Source organism: Bufo bufo, chromosome 6 (genome assembly GCF_905171765.1).
Source record: "Bufo bufo chromosome 6, aBufBuf1.1, whole genome shotgun sequence".
Taxonomy (NCBI): domain Eukaryota; kingdom Metazoa; phylum Chordata; class Amphibia; order Anura; family Bufonidae; genus Bufo; species Bufo bufo.
The window spans coordinates 264,920,538-264,940,894 of NC_053394.1; the positions used below are offsets into that span (position 1 = coordinate 264,920,538).

The 20,357-nt window shown below is 45.2% G+C and overlaps 1 protein-coding gene across 5 annotated transcripts in view; it reads left to right on the plus strand.

The window, feature by feature from the left end:
- The first annotated feature begins 212 nt into the window (after positions 1 to 212).
- GBF1 (golgi brefeldin A resistant guanine nucleotide exchange factor 1) overlaps positions 213 to 20,357 on the plus strand; it is a 191,711-nt gene continuing 171,566 nt past the window's right edge. For all 5 annotated transcript variants that reach the window (XM_040438681.1, XM_040438677.1, XM_040438679.1 and 2 more), the window contains exons 1-3: positions 213 to 460; positions 11,756 to 11,861; positions 14,614 to 14,680. In XM_040438681.1, coding sequence (XP_040294615.1) covers positions 11,766 to 11,861; positions 14,614 to 14,680 — 163 coding nt within the window. In that variant the 5' untranslated portion in view covers positions 213 to 460; positions 11,756 to 11,765. The remainder of the gene's footprint in view (positions 461 to 11,755; positions 11,862 to 14,613; positions 14,681 to 20,357) is intronic.

A 20,357-nucleotide genomic window follows, 5' to 3' on the forward strand; every position in this document is an offset into this window, starting at 1 on the left:
TTGACATCGCTATCTATCCATTCACTCAACCACTGGTTGGAAGTTCTTAGCGAAAGCCACGCCCCCGATACACCCTCCCTCCCAACACTGCCAGCGTCGCTCCTGCATCCACTTGTTCCGCCTTTCCGTCAGCTGATTGGGCATAGCGTCCGCCTGTCATCTGTTAGCCGTCAGTGATTGGTGGAGCGCTGTGGTTTCCAGGTGTCGCGGTAGGCTGCGTTACCACGTCAGTGAAGTTTACAGGGAAGACTGGAGCCGGCTTCTAGCCGGGCCTGTGCTGTGGACGTGCCCCTTGTCACTGGCTTGTAGGTGCTTGTGCCCAAGATTTGGTGGCAACTCACTATCCTGGAGCCCATGGTGATTTGTTCATGTATGCTGCCAACCATAGCTGAATGTGAAGCCAACGTCAGCGCCGCTGCCTAGGCCGCCATTTTGGATCCAGGGTCAATCCCACTGACAGGTAATACTGAGGCAGCTGACTGCAGTGATCATTGGGCTGGGAGGTGAAGCATGCTGTGTATTCTCTGTAGTAGGCACAGAGCAGATGGAGGGTACCAGCATCTGTGTATCCCTATAACATTCTGCCCTAAGTGCCATTGTATGTAATGCCCAGTTCCTTAAAGCGGTTGTCTCACTTCAGCAAATAGCATTTATCATGTGGAGAAAGTTAATACAAGGCACTTACTAATGTATTGTGTTTGTCCATATTGTCTCCCTTGCTGGCTGGATTCCTTTTTCCATTGCATTATATGCCGCTCGTTTCCATGGTTACGACAACCCTATAATCCAGCAGCGGTGGCCGTACTCGCACACTATAGGAATAAGCGCAGGCCTCTCTGGTGACCAGGAGTGCGCATAAGCCAGCTCTTTTTCCTATAGTGTGCAAGCACGTCCACTGCTGCTGGATTGCAGGGCGGTCGTAACCATGGAAACGTGCAGTGTATAATGTGATGGAAAAATGAATCCAGCCATCAAAGGAAGCAATATGGATAGTGTTGAGCGAACTTGTGTTTTAAGTTCGGCGTCTAAAGTTTGAGTTATCGAACAATCGCGTTATGGATTCCGCTACCACGGACCATAACGGAATTTAGAATCCATAACGCGATTCTTCGATAACCCGAACTTTAGACGCCGAACTTAAAACACAAATTCGCGTAACATTAAATACGGACAATCACAATAAATTAGTAAGTGCCTTGTATTAACTTTCTCTACATGATAAACGCCATTTAGTGAAGCGCGTCAACCCCTTATAAGGTAAAATCTGTATTGCCCCCTCCAAGAATGAAGTGGGAGTGCGCCGTATTGGCTGAAGGTTTTCAGATAACTGCTTCATCATAGGAACAGAAAAATGGAACGTAAGCAAAAACCGGACCCCACTGACTGTAATGGGGTTCATCAGGTTGACAGTGGTGCCTGTCATTTTACTGGATAAGATCATGTTCAGCTTTTTTGGTGGAATTTGTGACTGAGGCCCAAAGGGTGTATTCCCACATCAGATTTTCAGCACAGGTTCCGGCACGGATTCCGCGCCGAAAACTATGCAGCATCTGCGCTAAAACCTTCCATTCTTTTCATGCAGCTGAGGTCTCTTCGCGCGCGGTTTTCCAGACTGCGCCGAGAATGGATGTGCCTATTCTTAGCATGATACCTCAGAAAGCCGCGGCTCGAGTCTGCTCGCGGCTTAGCCCCATTCAGTAGAGCTACACTGATAGTGGGACATTCAAAATGAAGAACCACGGCACCAACCGCAGCTGTTTCTGCCATGAGGTACGTGGCAGGTGTTGACACGCTGAAAATTCGATGTGTGAACATACCCTTAGGCTATCTGCATACGGCTGCAGGTTTACAAAAAGAATTTCCGCACATATTGCCATGCAGGTTTCTCTCACTTTCCGCATTAAATCCACACCAAATTCCGCATGTGATACTTGTGGATTTTTGGAGTGGTTTTGCCCCGATCTCCCCCCTTTGCATTGCTCTAAACCTCCGCAGAAACAAGTGACCTGCTGCAGGTTTGGAAATCCCCATGGGCCGGACAATTTCCACATAGAAAAAAAATATGCAAAGTGTAAATGAGAATTGTCATATCGTTTACTTTTCCGGTACTGCAATACGCACGGCAGAACCACGTGTAATCCACAACATGTGCAGGTAGTCATAGGCTAACTTCACACATCTGACAGCCTGCTGGTGTTCTCCAGATCCAGCATAGCCGGATTGTGCCCCCATTGACTATAATGGGATCTGGAAGGGATCCTACGCTCCCCGGCATAAACACCAGGATTCGGCAAACCAAAAATTACTGCGCGGTACTGTTTTTTTTTACTGGCCGAATCCCAGCATTTATGCCGGGAAGTGGCTGGATCCCATTATAGTCAATGAGATCCGTTGTACAAGTGTCACTATCCGGCTATGCAAGCTGTTCTCTGCTGGGATAGCTTTGCAGCAAGTGGGTAATTAGCCTTAGGGTCCATTCACGCATCCGTGTGTGTTATGCGGATCCGCAAAACACGAACACCGGCAATGTGCGTTCCACATTTTGCGGACCGCACATTGCCGGCACTAATAGAATATGCCTATTTTTGTCCGCAATTGCGGACAAGAATAGGGCATGTTCTATTTTTTTCGGGAACGGAAATGCGGACCCGGAAGTGCGGGTCCGCATTTCCAGATCGGGGCCGCACATCGTGCTGCCCCATAGAAATGAATGGGTCCGCAATTCCGTTCCACAAAATGCGGAACGGAATTGCAGATGTGTGAATGGAGCCTAAGGCAGGTTTCTGTGCTGATTACATCCACTAATGAACTGGTTGGAGACATTTTACTTTAGAAAAACCGCAACACCTCATTATTTAGGCTACTTTCACACTTGTGGCAGAGTGATCCGGCAAGCAGTTCCGGCGACGGATCCGGCAATCTGCATGCAAACGGACAGCATTTGTAGACTGTTTTGGATCCGTCTTACAAATTCATTGCAAGAATAGATCCGTCTCTCTGGATGTCATCCGGAGAAACGGATCCATTATATACATTTCAATGTAAATTAATGTCTGGTCCGGCATTCCGACAACTGTTCCAGAATTTTGGACGTAGATAATACCTCAGCATGCTGCAGTATTTCCTCCGTCCAAAACGCAGTTCAGTGACTGAACTAAAGAACCTGATGCATCCTGAATGGATTTCTCTCCATTCAGAATGCATTAGGATAAAACTGAATAGTTCTTTTGCGGTATAGAGCCCCTAGGACGGAACTCAATACCGGAAAAGAATAAAAAGCTAGTGTGAAAGTACCCTCACGCAGCAGAATGTTATTCCGCAGCAGAACGCAGGGCAGGGGTTGACACTTTTCATCCCTATAGGATAACATCAGGGAAGTCTTAACATTGCCTATTTTCTGGCAGATTTTTCTGCCACATGTGAAGGAACCCTCAGGGAATGTTCACACAACGGCTTTTACAGCGGAATTGTGACGCGGACAGCGGCGCCGAAAAAACACACGGAATCTACATTTTTTTTGCAGGCATCCTAAGGGGATGGTCACACAATGGCTTTTACAGCAGAATTTTTGTGTGGACAGCCACGCCGAAATTTTGTCGAAAGCCTGCCAGCGGCCGATTCCCATTGTGACCATCCCCTCAGGATGCCTGCAAAACGTCACATTTCCGCTATAAAAGCTGTTGTATGAACGTTCCCTAAGGGAACCTTCACACGTGGCAGAAAAATCAGCCAGAAAATATGACCTCCTTAGGATGCCTGCACACAATGTAGATTACGTGCGTGTTTTTTTTTTCTGCTCCGATTTTCATGCGGAAAAACGACAGCATAAATCGGTATCGGCAAAGTGTAGATTAGACAAATCTCATGCACACTTAGTTTTTTTTCTTAGGTGCAGAAATTGACCTGATGTGAGGATTTTGAAATCTGCAACATGTCACTTGTTGGGGGATTTCATACTTTTCAATGGACGGCTGAGATGTGCCGAAAATCTGCATCAAATCCACACCAAAAACTGCATAAAAGCGTACCACAAATGCAATAGTGCGGATTTAAGTGCGTTTTTTTTTGTCCAGTTTTGGTGCAGGTTTTCTGCACATGAATGTGCACCATGTACAGCTCACATTGCAGGTTTTACCGCAGAATTTTGGCACAAACAGGCTCGCCGAAATCCCGCCGACAGCCACATGGTTTCTGCTTCTTATTCATTTCAATGGGAGGCAGCGCTGAGGGTCGTGGGGCGCTTGCCTATATCTGTGGCCGTGCTAAGAACGGACTTGTCGGCGCCAAAGTTCCACTGCAAAAGATCCCATGAGAGCATTCCCTTATGGACCCTCCAGCACTTATCAGATGTTTGGAGATGTTGCGGGTTCCAAGCCCATTCACTTGAACTGATGTGACCAATGAATGTGACGTCAGTGGCCAACGTAGAGGCCTCAGCGCTTACCTGAGTGCCACGACCTCTTCAAACAGTTGGTCAACAGGGGTGCAAGGAGTTGGACCTCCTCCTCTGTTTTCCTGAATGAGACGAGGCTGCCACCTATTTGTTCCTATGGAGCCCCTGCCTGTGGCAGCGCTCCATAGGAACATAGAAAAATCCTCATAGACTACAATGCTAATGCATTGGAGTCCATGAAAGAAGCAATCTGATGATTTGTAGGAACTATAAAAAAGTATAAGAAAAAAAAAAGTTTTAAAAAATTCAAATCACCCCTCTCTCCCCAAAATCAAAATATATAACAATAAAAAATACACATTATGGGCATCATCTCATGTGAAAACGTCCATACTATTAAAATATTTATTTTATATGGCGAAACTGAAAAAAGTCAGTATGAGGCTGGTTTCACACGGGCGTTGCGGGAACATGTGCAATTTTTCCCCCGCGAGTGCAAAGCGTTTTAATGCGTTTTGCACGTGCGTGAGAAAAATCAACATGTTTGGTACCCAGACCCGAACCCGGACTTCTTCACAGAAGTTCAGTGTTCTGTAAATCTTATTATTTTCCATTATAACATGGTTTTAAGGGAAAATAATAGCATTCTTAATACAGAATGCTTAGTAAAAGGTCAATTGAGGGTTAAAAAAATTAATAAAATTAAATTAAATTCGCCTCCTCCAATTGTCAGTCTCCTGTTCTTTCTTCAGGACCTGTCAAAGGACCTGTGGTGACGGCACTGTGCTCATCACGTGGTCCATCACCATGGTGATGGATCATTTGATGAGCACAGTGATGTCAGCACAGGTCCTGAAGAAAGAGCAGGAGACTGGCAGCTACGCAATCAATTGGAGAAGGTAAGTTTAATTTTTATTTTTTAACCCTCAATTGACCTTCTACTAAGCATTCTGTATTAAAGAATGCTATTATTTTCCCTTATAACCATGTTATAAGGGAAAATAACACAGTGAATAGACTTTCATCCTAGCAACCATGCGTGAAAATCGCACCGCATCCGCACTTGCTTGCGGATGCTTGCGATTTTCACGCATCCTAATTCACTTCTATGGGGCCTGCGTTGCGTGAAAAATGCACAATATAGAGCTTTCTGCGATTTTCAGGCAACGCACAAGTGATGCGTGAAAATCACCTAAATCATAGACATGAATGGGTCTGGATTTAGTGCGGGTGCAATGCGTTCACCTCAGGCATTGCACCCGCGCGGAAAACTTGCCTGTGTGAAAGGGGCCTAACAGATTCACAGATTTTTTTGGTCCGTTCACCTCCTACAGAAAAACTAAAAAGTGATCGAAAAGTCATACACCCCCCCCCCCCCCTGCATGGTATCAATGAAAAGTACAGATCACCCTGCAAAAAACTATCCCTCAAACAGCTCTGTACACAACTACAAAAAGGTTTTGGCGGTATCGCCATAAGGGCTCTCTCACACGAGCGGATGCTGTGTGGGTAATCCGCTACGTGAAAGAGTGCTCTGGACAGCAGAGACACGGAGCATTAGGGTCCATTCACATGTCCGTAGAAAGGGTCCGGATCCGTTCTGCAACGTTGCGGAACAAATCCGGACCCATTCATTCTCTATGGGGTCGTAAGAGATGCGGACAGCACACAGTGTGCTGTCCGCATCTGCATTTCTGGATCGCGGCCCCGATCTTCCGGTCCGCGGCTCCCCAAAAAAATAGAACATGTTCTATTCTTGTCCGCAATTGCGGACAAGAATAGGCAGTTCTTTCGGTGCTGGCCGGGTGTATTGCGGATCCGCAATACACTACGGATGTGTGAATGGACCCTAAACATGATTGATAATGCTCCGTGCCTCTCTGTGACCTTTTTACTACAAAATCACAGTGAGATAAAGTTGTCACCGTGATTTTGTAGTAAAAAGGTCACAGAGAAGCACGGAGCATTATCAATCATGTTAATGCTCCGTGTCTCTGCTGTCCGGAGCGGGGCTTGGCTCTCTTTCATCAGATTTTACCGCACAGGATCCGCTCGTGTGAAACAGCCCTAATTGTACTGACCTGGAGAATGAAAGTAACAGATTAGTTTTACCACATAGTGAACGCCGTAAAAACAAAATCAATAAAACTGTTGCAGAATTAATTTTTTTTTCCAATTTCACCCCATTTACAATTTTTTTCAACTCCTGAAACATCGTATGCAATATTAAATGGTGGAATTAGAAAAGTGCAACTTGTTCTGCCAAAAACAAGCCCTCATACTGCTATGTGAATAGAAAAATAAAAAAGTTATGACCCCCATAAAGGCAGGGAGTGAAAAAGGGGAAAAAAAAACAAAAAAAAAACACCGCTGGGGCTGATTGCACCTTTCATTTTCCAAAGGAGCTGTGAAAAATGAAAGGTGGAATCTAATTGGTTGCTATATGGGCATCTAAGCCAGTTCTACTTTACAGCAGTTTGATAAACCTCACCCAATGTTCTTTTCTTTGCATGCTTCATTTTTGAACATAGAGCTGATATGACTTGCCAGAACGCTCCAGTTTTGTCTCCTCTTGCGGCTTGTCAGTATGCATTTTGACAAATAACAGTCTTGCTTTTTTATGATTTGCTTTCAACAGTGGTTTCCTTCTTGGTCGTCTTCCATTAAGTCCACTTTAGCTAAGACAGTGACGGATGGTGCAATCTAACCCTGATGTACCTTGACCTTGGAGTTCACCTCTAATCTCTTTGGAAGTTGTTCTGAGCTCTTTGGTTACCATTTGTAGTATCCATCTCTTCAATTTGTCATCAATTTTCCTCTCGCGGCTACGTTCCGGGAGGTTGGCTATAGTCCCGTAAACCTTAAACTTCAGAATAATATGTGCAACATCAGTAACAGGAACATCAAGCTGTTTGGAGAAGGTCTTATAGACGTTACCTTTAACATGTTTGTCTATAATGTTCTTTCTAATCTCCTGAGACCACTCTCTCCTTAGCTTTCTTTGGTCCATGTTCAGTGTTGTACCCACCATGATACCTAATGGCACTGTGACTACTTTTCACCCTGTAAATAGTTAGTGGACACCTTTGATGGTAATTACAGGACCCAACCTTAGGCTACTTTCACACTTGCGGCAGAGTGATCCGGCAAGCAGATCCAGCAAAACGTATGCCAGTTGATGGCATTTGTTAGACTGATCAGTCTTAAAACTGCCTTATCAGTCAGAAAAATGCATTGAAATGCCGGATCCATCTTCCGGTATTATCCGTCATTTATTTTTTTTTCACCTTTTTTTCGGTCTGCGCATGCACAGACCGTAAGGACGGATCCAGCATTCTGGTATTTTGAATGCCAGATCCGGCACTAATACATTTCCTATACAAAAAAAATGCCGGATCCGGCATTCAGGCAAGTCTTCCGTTTTTTTTTTGGGCCGGAGATAAAACAGTAGCATGCTGCGGTTTTATCTTTGTCCTGATCAGTCAAAAAGACTGAACTGAAGACATCCTGATGCATCCTGAACAGATCGCTCTCCATTCAGAATGCATGGGGACAGGCTCGGACTGGCCCACAGGGGTACAGGGGAATCCCCCGGTGGGCCCCTGAGCGAGATGGGCCCCTAGTTTTCCACCCCCTGCACAAGTGGCACATAACACATTAGATTTACTGCACTATATACACATATTCAATGTACAGCACCTCAGCCAGCCTATGTTCATATAAAAAACTTGTTAGATTATTTATTATACTTGAATGTATACGTATGGTGGGCCCCCAAAATTAATTTTACTGGTGGGCCCTAAGTACTCCAGTCCGACACTGCATGGGGATATACCTGATCAGTTCCTTTCTGGTATAGAGTCCCTGTGACGGAACTCAGTGCTGGAAAAGAAAAACGCGTGAAAGTACCGCAAGTTTAACATGTCCATGTGGTCAAATTATTTTCATTCTTTCTAGGGTCCTATCATTTATATCCAGGCTAGTTTCATTAGATCAATGTGTGATTTTCATTAGCTGATTTTCAGTAAATTATATTTATTTATTACATTTGTCAGTTTCAAGTTATTTCAGTGACCAATGTTTTCCACCAATTTTGTCCACGTGTGAACATGCAATAAACTATAATGTGATAAAGTAGCAGCCAGGGCAGATGTATGCAGTTCTGCCAGTTTACTGTTTTCTAATGTCATGGTGACCAAACCCATCCCAGTGACTGTACACTGGAAGCCGGAGTCCCCTAATGTCCCTTTAAGTAGGGACTTGGGAGAACAGGACAAACTCGTACCTTTTGTGGAACTTTTATTATCAGGAGTAGTGGGAGTTTTATTCTGACAGGTTCTGCTGCTTAAAGGATAACTGTCATATTTTTACTCAAAATTCAATTTTCATATATGTTGTTGTTGCTGTGGTGATAATCCATAATCACTAATTATTGTGTTCACATACCACTTGTTTAATAAGATTCCGTCCATAGCAACCGCTCCTCACAAGACTTCTTTCTGACTATCTTCTCAAGATGACCGTCGATGTGCTTACCCTGAGGCTAAGACTGCCCTCTCTAACTACCCAGAATTCATTCAGCTCATCTCGGGAACTCGCAGCCTCACCCCAACCAACCTTCTTCCTCTTGAGTAGCGTTGATCGCGATTTTTTTATTGCGAATATCGGCACTATCCCGGCCCGATAGGAGTGTGCATGCAGCGTTCGAGACTGCCCACTACTACGTCCTCCGTCTTCTGTATATAGGAGATGGAGGACACCTAGCAATGCTGTTTTAGCCGCACCACTGAAATGCCTGGGGGAGGAAAGAACATGATGCAATTACCAGGTAATTCAATACCTATACAAAAGTATTAACTAGGGAACTAAGGTAAACTTAGTCAGACCAATCCAATTACATAAAAAAAAGACAGTTACCCTTTAAGGTGTCCAGGAGTGGAGCTTTACTGTTACAGGGGGTTAGCTGGGATTTTGTATTGATGTCCTATTCTCAGGACCCTGACGATCAGCTGTTTGAGGAAACCCCTGTGCTCACTGGAGCTACAGCGCTGTACATTGTATAGTGGCTGTGCTTGGTATTGCTGCTTGGCCCCATTCACTTTACTGGAACTGAGCTCACGGGCGGTGGTTCTGGGAGTCTGACCACTGCCGATCTGATATTGAGGACCAATCCTGAGGATAGCTCATCAGTTTAAAATTCCCAGATAACCCCTTTAAAGGGAACCTGTCACGTGGATTTTGTGTATAGAGCTGAGGACATGGGCTGCTAGATGGCCGCTAGCACATCCACAATACCCAGTCCCCATAGCTCTGTGCTTTTATTGTGTAAAAAAAACAATATTTTTAGATATGTAAATGAACCTTAGATGAGTCCTGTCTCATCCATGCTTCAGAGAGTCCACTGTGAAGGAGCCCAGCACCGCCCCGCATCCTCCGAATTTCCTCCTTGCTCCCCGACGTCACAAAGCTAGGTGTCACTACCAGAGCTTTGAGACGTTCTCACAGCTCTGTTTCTCCACCCCTGTGATGATGTCACTACTAGAGCTTGGAGGAGTTCTCTCTGCTATGTTTCTCCACCCCTGTGTTGAGGTCTTTACTTTCTGTTTCCTTCCTCCCAGCTGTCCCTCCTGTGTTTGATTTCTCTGCCTTTAAATCACCCCTCCTCCTTTGTAGGGTGCGGATTATACTTTTCATTTGAGCTGTATCTCTCGCTTGAGTATCTTCACTTGTGTGATATCTTTCTATGGACCTGAGTTCTGCTGAAGCAAGTACTTCGGATATTGTCTGCTGACTTTGGATCTGTTTTCACTGCTGCTGCAGCTCCTTCAGTTAAGTGTGCAGACATTGTGTGTTTCTGTTTGTTTGCTGACTGGATCCGAGGCGACCCCGGTTCCGTCCATATTCTGAGCAGGGCACCGGTGGCCGTGCCCCTTCCACTATTGTAGGGGTTACAGTGGTCATCAGCCTTAGGTACGCGGGCATGTCTCGATCCACCATCTGGATCTGGACATGTGCTTAGCAGCATAGGGAGAGCTTTTAGGGTCTGACAGGGGTCACCCTTTATCCTCCTTAGTTTGGGTCCGGTCAGTAGCTATATTCACTGTGTATGCTCTTGTTGCTCACATACAGCCGTGACACTAGGGCACTGTAATCTCGCGTTGCCAGCACAGGGAAGGAACACTATGCCGACAATGCGCATGCGCTAGCTCGTGCATCGCAAGATTACGACGCTCTAGCTTTGTGACGTTGGGGAGCAAGGAGGAGATTCGGAGGATGCGGGGCGCTGCTGGGCTCCTTCACAGTGGGTGTGGCTGGGATCTGGAAACGTTAGTAGCCTCATTTACAATATATATATATATATATATATATATATATATATATATATATATCACACAGAGCTATGGGGTATTGCGGATGTGCTAGCCCCCATCTAGCAGCCACATATCCTCAGCTCTATGCACAAAATCCCGGTGACAGGTTCCCTTTAAGTGCTCTCTGCATTGAGCTGCTTCACAGCCGCTGCTTTCTGAGTGTTAGGCTCCATTCACACGTCCGCAATTTCGTTCCGCAATTTGCGGAACGGAATTGCGGACCCATTCATTTCTATGGGGCCGCATGATGTGCGGCCCGGCTCCGCACTTCCGGGTCCCCATTTCCGTTCCTGAAAAAAATAGAACATGTCCTATTCTTGTCCGAAATTGCAAGCAACTCAATGCAGAGAGCACTTAACATAGTGAAGCTCCTCCTCCAGTGCACTTGCATGAGTAGAACCTGGCAGACAAGTAAAACTTTTTATATTACACTACCCATGATGATAAAAGCTCCACAAAAGGTATGTTTGTGTTGCCCTTGCTAGCACTTGCCTAATGCTGGTCTAACACGTTCTGCAGTTTTCTCCCCACATAGGGGTGACAGGACCGAGCTGTCCCCGTGCGCGTACGTATCTCATCTAGTGAATGGTAACTCGGTGTCCAGAGTTTGACCCTATAGTTATAAATGTGTTCACTGTTTTCTTCCCTCTCGGTTCTGACAGATTTGTTCTAGTTTTCTTCCCTTAGCGAATTCTGTGATTTCTCGTGTTTGTCCTGCTATGAAAGTAGGTATGGGCAGATGGTTTTCTCATGTGGATGCCACCTGCGCTGTATAACTGAAATCCATGTCTTATTGTTTATTCCTTTTTTGCCACAATTTTAATGGTTTTCTGTGTTTTCTCATGGCTAGACAAATATTGGCATGGAATTATTGAGCATCAGGTGTAGCCCAATGCTGGCACTGGGTGTGATTACTCTAGCATCTGCTTGTGTGTGAATGGAAGATCTCAGGTTATTGATGTTTCTTCCCATTATCCCGTTTTTATTGTAGGACTGTTAAAATGGTGGACAAGAATATCTATATCGTCCAAGGGGAAATCGGCATCATTGTTGGAGCTATAAAACGCAACGCACGATGGAGCATCCACACTCCTTTGGTAAGGATCCGGCTACTGATAATTTTTTCCCCCTGTAACATAGTTATGCAAGAATAAGGGTACATTCACACTAGGGATCGACCGATATAGATTTTTTAGGACCGATACCGATAATTTGTGAACTTTCAGGCCGATAGCCGATAATTTATACCGATATTCTAGGAATTTTCATTTTTGAAAAAAATAATAAAATTCCTACACAAATCTGCTGAAAATTAATATGTTTATTGTTAGCGTTTAGTTTTTTTTTTTTTTTTTGTAAATCTTTCTTTTTCATTTATACTTAATATTTTGGTGTTGTTGTTGTTGTGGTGTTTTTTTTTTTTTTACTAACTTTTAGCCCCCTTAGGGACTAGAACCTTTGTCCTATTGGTGAATAGGAGCTCACGCTGTCCCTGCTTCTCTGTGCTTTGTGCACTCAGCAGCATGGAGCTTATCATGGCAGCCAGAGCTTCAATAGCGTCCTGGCTGCCATGGTAACCGATCGGAGCCCCAGGATTACACTGCTGGGGCTCCGATCGGAGGAGCAGGGGAGAGGGGACCCTGTGGCCACTGCCACCAATGATTAATACTGGGGGGGGCGCACTGTGCCACCAATGATTAATACTGGGGGGCTTGGAGGGGCGCACTGCACCACCAATGAAGAGAAATCTCTCATTTATTCATATACAGGAGGCGGGAGCTGGCTGCAGAATCGCATAGCCAGCTCCCGACCTCTATGAGCGGTAGCTGCGATCCGCGGCACCTGAGGGGTTAACTACCGCAGATCGCAGCTATTGTTCATAGAGGTCGGAGCCGGCTATGTGATTCTGCAGCCAGCTCCCGCCTCCTGTATATGAATTAATGAGAGATTTCTCTTCATTGGTGGCGCAGCGGCCATAGCCCCTCCCCTTCTCTTGTCCTCCTTCCTCTCATTGGTGGCAGCGGCACAGGGGGGAGGGAGACACGGCTTCCTTCTCCCCTGTGCTGCTGAGGGAACACAGAGAGCGTTGTCAGCAGCGCGATCCTTGTTCCCCATACGTTATCGGTATATCGGCAAAATAGATGCCGATACCGATAACGGTCAAAATACTGTATATCGGCCGATATCTGTAAAACCGATAATCGGTCGATCCCTAATTCACATGATTTTTGTGTAACACACATGGCCAGCCCTATGATAGTAATTGCGGACAAGAATAGGACATGTTCTAACCTTTTGTGGGGCCGCAGAATGGAAGTACGGATGTGGACAGCACGTGGCGTGCTGTCCGCATCTTTTACTGCCCCATTGAAATGAATAGATCTGCAAAATTGCGGAATAGATTCAGACCTGTAAATATGGTCGTGTGAATGTACCCTAAGGCCTCTTACACACGAACGTATTTTCTTTCCGTATCCGTTCAGTTGTTTTTTTTTTCGGACTGTATGTGGAACCATTCACTTCAATGGGTCCGCAAAAAAACAAAAAAAATGGAAGTTACTCCGTCTGCATTCCGTTTCCGTATGTCCGTTCCGCAAAAAAAGAGAACATGTCCTATTATTGTCCGCATTACGGACAAGGATAGTACTGTTCTTTGAAGGGCCAGCTGTTCCGTTCCGCAAAATACGGAATGCACACGGATGTCATCTGTAATTTTTGCGGACCGCAAAATGCATACGGTGGTGTGCAAGAGGCCTAAGCCTTATTGTCCATGGTATATGTCTATCAAGTGGTTCTGGGACGGCCATTCAAAGTGGAAAATATTGTTACTTGAGTTCATAACGTTATGTAAAACTAGTAAGGTTTTGTCACACATGTTGACTTTTGTCAGAGATTAGCAGCGAAATCCATGTGAAATCTGCATCCCCTGAATAAGGCCCAACTAGAACACAATGACGCATGTGTGGGATTTCAGAGACCCCTGCCATGAGCTATGGGGTGGAAGCTTTTGGCTGTTTCTCAAGTGTTTTTCATTCCCTTCTCTATGAGAGGAAAAATTGCCCGAACAAAAAAAAACCGCCATCCACACATCTGCTTCCCAGAATACGCCACCAAAAAAAAAAAAAAGCCATAAAAACCACATGCCATATGAAAAAAAACACAAGAACAAATACATGTGTATAGGGGTCCTAAGAGTTCTTACACACGTAAAGTTTCCTTTTGTTTTTTTTTTACCTGTTCAAAACATACTAGAATATGCTCATGTTTATGTAGGGCACCTGCGTTTAATTTTTTTTGTTTCCTAAATGTTTCTGCATGTTGAATTTTATTTCTGGCATTCTCCCTTTTTGAAAAGAAAACAGAGAGACAAAATAACCCCCACCTAATTAACAAAAACGCCAGCACCTTCAGCTAACCTCTGGAGCTGGCTTTTTTACTGCTAAAAGTGCCGAAAAATAACACCAAAATGTGTGAAAGCACCCTAATGGTGTCGTATGTATTACTTTGACTTGTACATGACTGCTTTGTCCCGTGACAGCAACTTATCCCTTCTCCACAGGACTGCCGGAGATAGCTGAGCGCTTGTACTTGGCTGCCTTCTGCACTCCCATAGAGTTGACTGGAGCATTGGACATGCTGTCTGCCTGCAGCTCCATTCCAATGGATGAACAGGGGCCCCTGTTATAGTGATTGGCAGGACCCCGACGATCAGTCACTTGTGGATAGGGGATAAGTTGGTGTCATGGGACAACCCTTGAACCTCTTCAGACTTCTGTATGGTGTTGAAGCTGTTTTGTAGGGTAATGCTTGTTTAAATTTGACTTTATTCTTTTCAATCTTTCACTTCAGGATGAAGAGCAGGACCCCTTGCTGCACAGTTTTAGTCAGCTTAAGGACATACTGAATAATATAAAACGTGAGTATTCCAGGCAGCTATCGGTTATCTCATTTTAGGGTCCATTCACATGTCCGTAGGTGTTTTGCAGTCTGCAAAACACGGACACCAGCAATGTGCGTTCCGCATTTTACAGACCGCACATCGCCGGCACTATAAGGCCTCTTTCAGACAGGCGTTGCGGGAAAATGCGCGGGTGCGGTACGGGAACACCCGCGATTTTTCCGAGCGAGTGCAAAACATTGTAATGCATTTTGCACTCGCGTAAGAAAAATCACGCATGTTTGGTACCCAAAACTTCTTCACAGAAGCGCGGGCTTGGGATCGGTGTTATGTAGATTGTATTATTTCCCCTTATAACATGGCTATTTTACTATGCATTCTGTATTCAGAATGCTATTATTTTCCCTTTATAACCATGTTATAAGGGAAAATAATAATGATCGGGTCTCCATCCCGATCGTCTCCTAGCAACCGTGCGTGAAAATCGCATCCGCACTTGCTTGCGGATGCTTGCGATTTTCACGCAACCCCATTCACTTCTATGGGGCCTGCGTTACGTGAAAAACACAGAATATAGAGCATGCTGCGATTTTCACGCAACGCACAAGTGATGCATGAAAATCACCGCTCATGTGAACAGCCCCATAGAAATGAATGGGTCGGTATTCAGTGCGGGTGCCATGCGTTCAACTCATGCATGGCATCCGCGCGGAATACTCGCCCGTGTGAAAGGGGCCAAATTGAAAATGCCTTTTCTTGTCTGCAGTTGCGGACAAATTTTTTTTTTAACCCCTCCAGCGCTATTTTACTATGCATTCTGTATTCAGAATGCTATTATTTTCCCTTTATAACCATGTTATAAGGGAAAATAATAATGATCGGGTCTCCATCCCGATCGTCTCCTAGCAACCGTGCGTGAAAATCGCACTGCATCCGCACTTGCTTGCGGATGCTTGCGATTTTCACGCAACCCCATTCACTTCTATGGGGCCTGCGTTACGTGAAAAACACAGAATATAGAGCATGCTGCGATTTTCACGCAACGCACAAGTGATGCGTGAAAATCACCGCTCATGTGAACAGCCCCATAGAAATGAATGGGTCGGTATTCAGTGCGGGTGCCATGCGTTCAACTCATGCATGGCATCCGCGCGGAATACTCGCCCGTGTGAAAGGGGCCAAATAGAAAATGCCTTTTCTTGTCTGCAGTTGCGGACAAAAATGGGACATGTTCTATGTTTTTTTCGGGAACGGAAGTGCGGATCCGGAAATGCGGATGCGGACAGCACAGGGTGTGCTGTCCGCATCTTTTCCGGCCCCATTGAAAATGAATGGGTCCGTATCCATTCTGCATTCATACAGACGTGTGAATGGACCCTAACAGTTTATTTAGTAAAATGAGTAATCTTATTGCTACAGGATATGCCATAAATGTCTTATAGATGCAGGTCTCCCCTCAGGGAAAGAAGGTCCCCGACTCCATCCAAATGGCCAGTGGTCACTGTATCCAGCCTATGATTGAATACAGTGGTGGCCAGGATTATGGGAACAGCTGAGCTGTCTGTGCCATGCTATACTCCCAGAGAATTGAAGTTTGAAGGGTACACCCAATAGGGAGTCTGAAGGACTCCATGATGAATAAATATAATAGACAGACGTGGTGGTGTTTCTGGGAAAGATTTTTCTGATCCTAGACCATACTTTCATATTAGGGCATGCCTTATGTGGTGATGGTCTCAGCAATGGTTGTTCCTGTTTCTTTTAAATGTACTAAGGACAATGCAGATTTCTGGTAGCAGATGGGCTTAGAAAGGTCAGATATTCCTTATGGCATTTGCACCTGCCTTACTGCATTGCGCACGCAAGACCTGGACTTTAACAATGTTGCTGCGTAAATTTAGTATTTTTTGCCCCATGCAGTGTCAGGGTTAGGGATCGACCAATTATCTGTTTTACCGATATTATCGGACGTTATTCAGGATTTTCAAAGTTATCGGTATCTGCATCTGACCTTGCCGATATGCTGATAACGAATCTCGAACATGGATCGCGCTGCTGTCAGCGCGATCCATGTTCCCTCAGCAGCACAAGGGAGAAGGAAGCAGTGTCTCCCTCCCCACCCGGGCCGCTGCTGCCACCAATGAGAGGAGAAGAGGAGGCACCTGAGGGGTTAACTGCCGCGGATCGCAGCTACCTCTCATAGAGGTCGGGTGACGGCTATATGATTCTGCAGCCAGCACCCGCCTCCTGTATTTGAATTAATGGGCGAGTTATCTTCATTGGTGGCGCAGTGAGCCCCCCAGTATAAGTCATTGGTGGCAGTGGCCACAGGGTCCCCTCTCCCCTCCTCATTGGTGGTGCAGTGGCAGCTTCTGATCGGAGCCCCAGCAGTGTAATCCTGGGGCTCCGATCGGTTACCATGGAAGCCAGGATATGCTACTGAAGCCCTGGCTGCCATGGTAAGCTCCCTGCTGCTGTGTGCACTATACACAGGGCAGCAGGGAGAGTGTGAGATTCTATTCACCCTAATAGAGCTCTATTAGGGTGAATAGGACAAGGGTTCTAGCTCCTAAGGGGGCTAATAGTTAGTAAAAAAAAAGTAAAAAAACCCCACAAAAAACGAAATATTAAGTATAAATGTAAAAAAAGAAAAATTTGCAAAATGAAAATGCACAGAATATCGGTATAAATTATCGGCCTGAAAGTTCACAGATTATCGGTATCGGCTCTAAAAAAAAAATAAAATCAATATCGAACGATCCCTAGTCAGGATGTATAAACAGGTTACTTTTTTTTTCCGCTGCTCTATATACAAAGCTACTCTGAACAGGATTTTTTACACTGGCCAGTGGTATTCCTTTTATTGCTCTCTAGATCTGATATGTATTTGAAAGGGCTCATGCACACGACCGTATGTATTTTGCGGTCCACAAAAAACCCACTGAAGTCCGTGTGCATTCTGTATTTTTGCATAGCCGCTTAACGGAACAGTTTGCCCCTAATAGAACAGTACTATCCTTGTTCGTAATGTGGACAATAATAGGACATGTTCTATTTTTTGGTGTAACGGCCATACGGAAACGGAATGTACACGGATTAACTTCCGTTAATTTTTTTTTTTGTTTTTTTTTGCGGCCTCATTAAAATTAACTCTTCTGTATACGGTCCGCAAAAAAAACGGAACGGACACGGAAAGAAAATACATTAGTGTGCATGAGCCCTTGGTAGCATGTTTTACACTGAGACTCTGTGCTGTAGGTACCAGTACTTTAAGGGTATCTGCACAAGGGATGGATTTGGAGGCGTATTTTGCGTTGACGTTCTGCCATTTTTAAATCCACACTGCATGCCAGTTTATGCATGGACAATTTCTGCAGTGTGTGGATGAGATTTGGTTGTCCTCTACTTTGCTGGCACTGAAATATGCCCTGGATTTTACATCCATAAACCTGTGTGGAAAATCTGCACATAATGCACTACAGACAGCCGTAAAGGGGTATTCCATGGTTTTAATATTAATGCCCTGTCCTCTGGTTGTGGGGGTATAGGCTGTTCACTACTACACAGTGGACGGAGCTGTGTACTTCCAGCCATTGGAGCTGCTGTGAAACATCTGATCGGTGTGGGTGGAGGGTGTCCAACTCCTGCCGATCAGATATTGAAGGCTTTTCTTAAGGATAGTCCATTTATATTGAAATACCCCTTTAACAATAACTTCTTAGAGTTTGAGTTTTTTAAATCTAGCTTTTTAGGTTGCTCAGCCATTCATGCTTAGATCCTGCAGACTGTGGGTTGTCTAGTTAAGGGTGGGTTCACACTAGCCTTAGGGATTCCATAAGACTGAAGGACGGATCCATTCTTCTGCCCATAGACTTGTATTATGACGGAATGCAAAACTGAATCCTTTAAAAGGCTTTCCGTTTGCTCTCCGTCCTAATAGAAGTCTATGGGAATCAAAATGGATCCGTCTAATTCCCGTTATGCAAGACTGAAAACAAAGTCCTGTTGACAGGACTTTGGGTCCCGTTATGCAAGACGGAAAACAGACGGATCCGTTATGCTTTCCCATAGACTTCTATTAGGACGGAGAGCAAACGGAAAGCCTTTTAAAGGCTTCAGTTTTGCATTCTGTCTGGGCTTTCCGTTCTTTTCCGTTATAACCATGTTACAACGGAAAGCCATAACGGAATCCCTAACGCTAGTGTGAACCCACCCTAATCAGTCTGTCTGCTGACTGCTCTGCAGGGCAACTGTAGAGAATTGCAAATACTCAGTATAGTAGTCTTAGAAGAGGCCATGTGTGCGTGGAGCAATTCCAGTCATGGAAGGGAATTGCTATTTACAGTATATATTGTGGAGCAGAATTTCCTTGAGCTGAACATGTCTCACTGCAATGTGTGGTTTTTAAGGGTAAGTAAACTTTTATAAAATTTGGACATCATAGTGAATGTGATGTTCAGATCAGTGGTGGTCCAAGTGCTGAGAACCCAACCGATCACGAAAATGAAAGGGCAGAAGCACTGTTGAGTTCTGTGCCCCTTCGGTTTTCATCAGCTTTCTGGTGAAAGCACAACCTGTGGTATTTAAATCCATAGAAAGTAGAAGCTTGTACAACGCACACTCCGATTTCAGAGGAGAGATCAGCAGATCCAGTGAAAGCCAGAGGGACACAGAGCCTCAGATGAGCTTGTCTGCTTCTAGTGTCTTGGACCCCCTGATCAGAACTTTGACGTGTAAGGAGTCATTCACATCTGTGTTAGGCCGAATGCACACGGCCGTGTTCCGCAGCCAAGAGCGTTCAGTGGTATGCCGGGCTGGATTCCTGTTCAGAGCAGGAGCGCACGGTGTCATTGGTTGCTATGACGCCGTGCGCTTCATGACGCAGCTGCACTACAGTAATACACTATACGAGTGTATTACTGTAGTGCGGCGGCATGAAGCGCACGGCGTCATAGCAACCAATGACGCAGTGCGCTCCTGCTCTGAACAGGAATCCAGTCCGGCATACCACGGACCGCTCTCGGCCGCGGAACACGGCCGTGTGCATTCGGCCTTAAAGGCTCTTTTGAGGACCTCATTCAAAAGTTTTATCAAAAGGTCGCAGCAGCATCTCTATTTTGTTCAGTAAACTGACAGACACCATGGCAGAAACCCGATGGACCCCATTAGAGGCATTATGAGCTCTGTTGGTGTCTGCCATGTGACAGATTGCATTTTGCTTGACCAGTACCTGGACGTTTATAGTCTATGGGTGGTCGGGATATATCTCTGATTGGACATTTTAAGACATCTGTTCAGAGTTGGCAGCTGCACGATTAGCATCAGTGACAGCAGGGCTCACCAAAAAGTGGTAGAGAAGACTAGGATGGTTTTTCGCCGTCCCTGCCTTTCCTATGACTGAATACAATAACGTTCAACCAAGCGCTGTGGTATACAGATCAGCAAGCGCAATGCCGCTTCCTGGATCCATTCCCAGCGGTCATGTGACCACCAGGGGCCGGTAGTCTGCATGAGCTCAGGGGTCTTAGCAAACCCAGATCAGCTCTGCAGTGAGGCTGTACAGTGCTAAGTCCTCTTCACTTCATCAAGCCATTTCTTACTGTAAAAAATATAAAAAGACATATTGGTATAGCCACGTCCCTAACAACCAGCTCTATAAAAATATTAATGATCTACGTCAGTTGAACTCCATAAA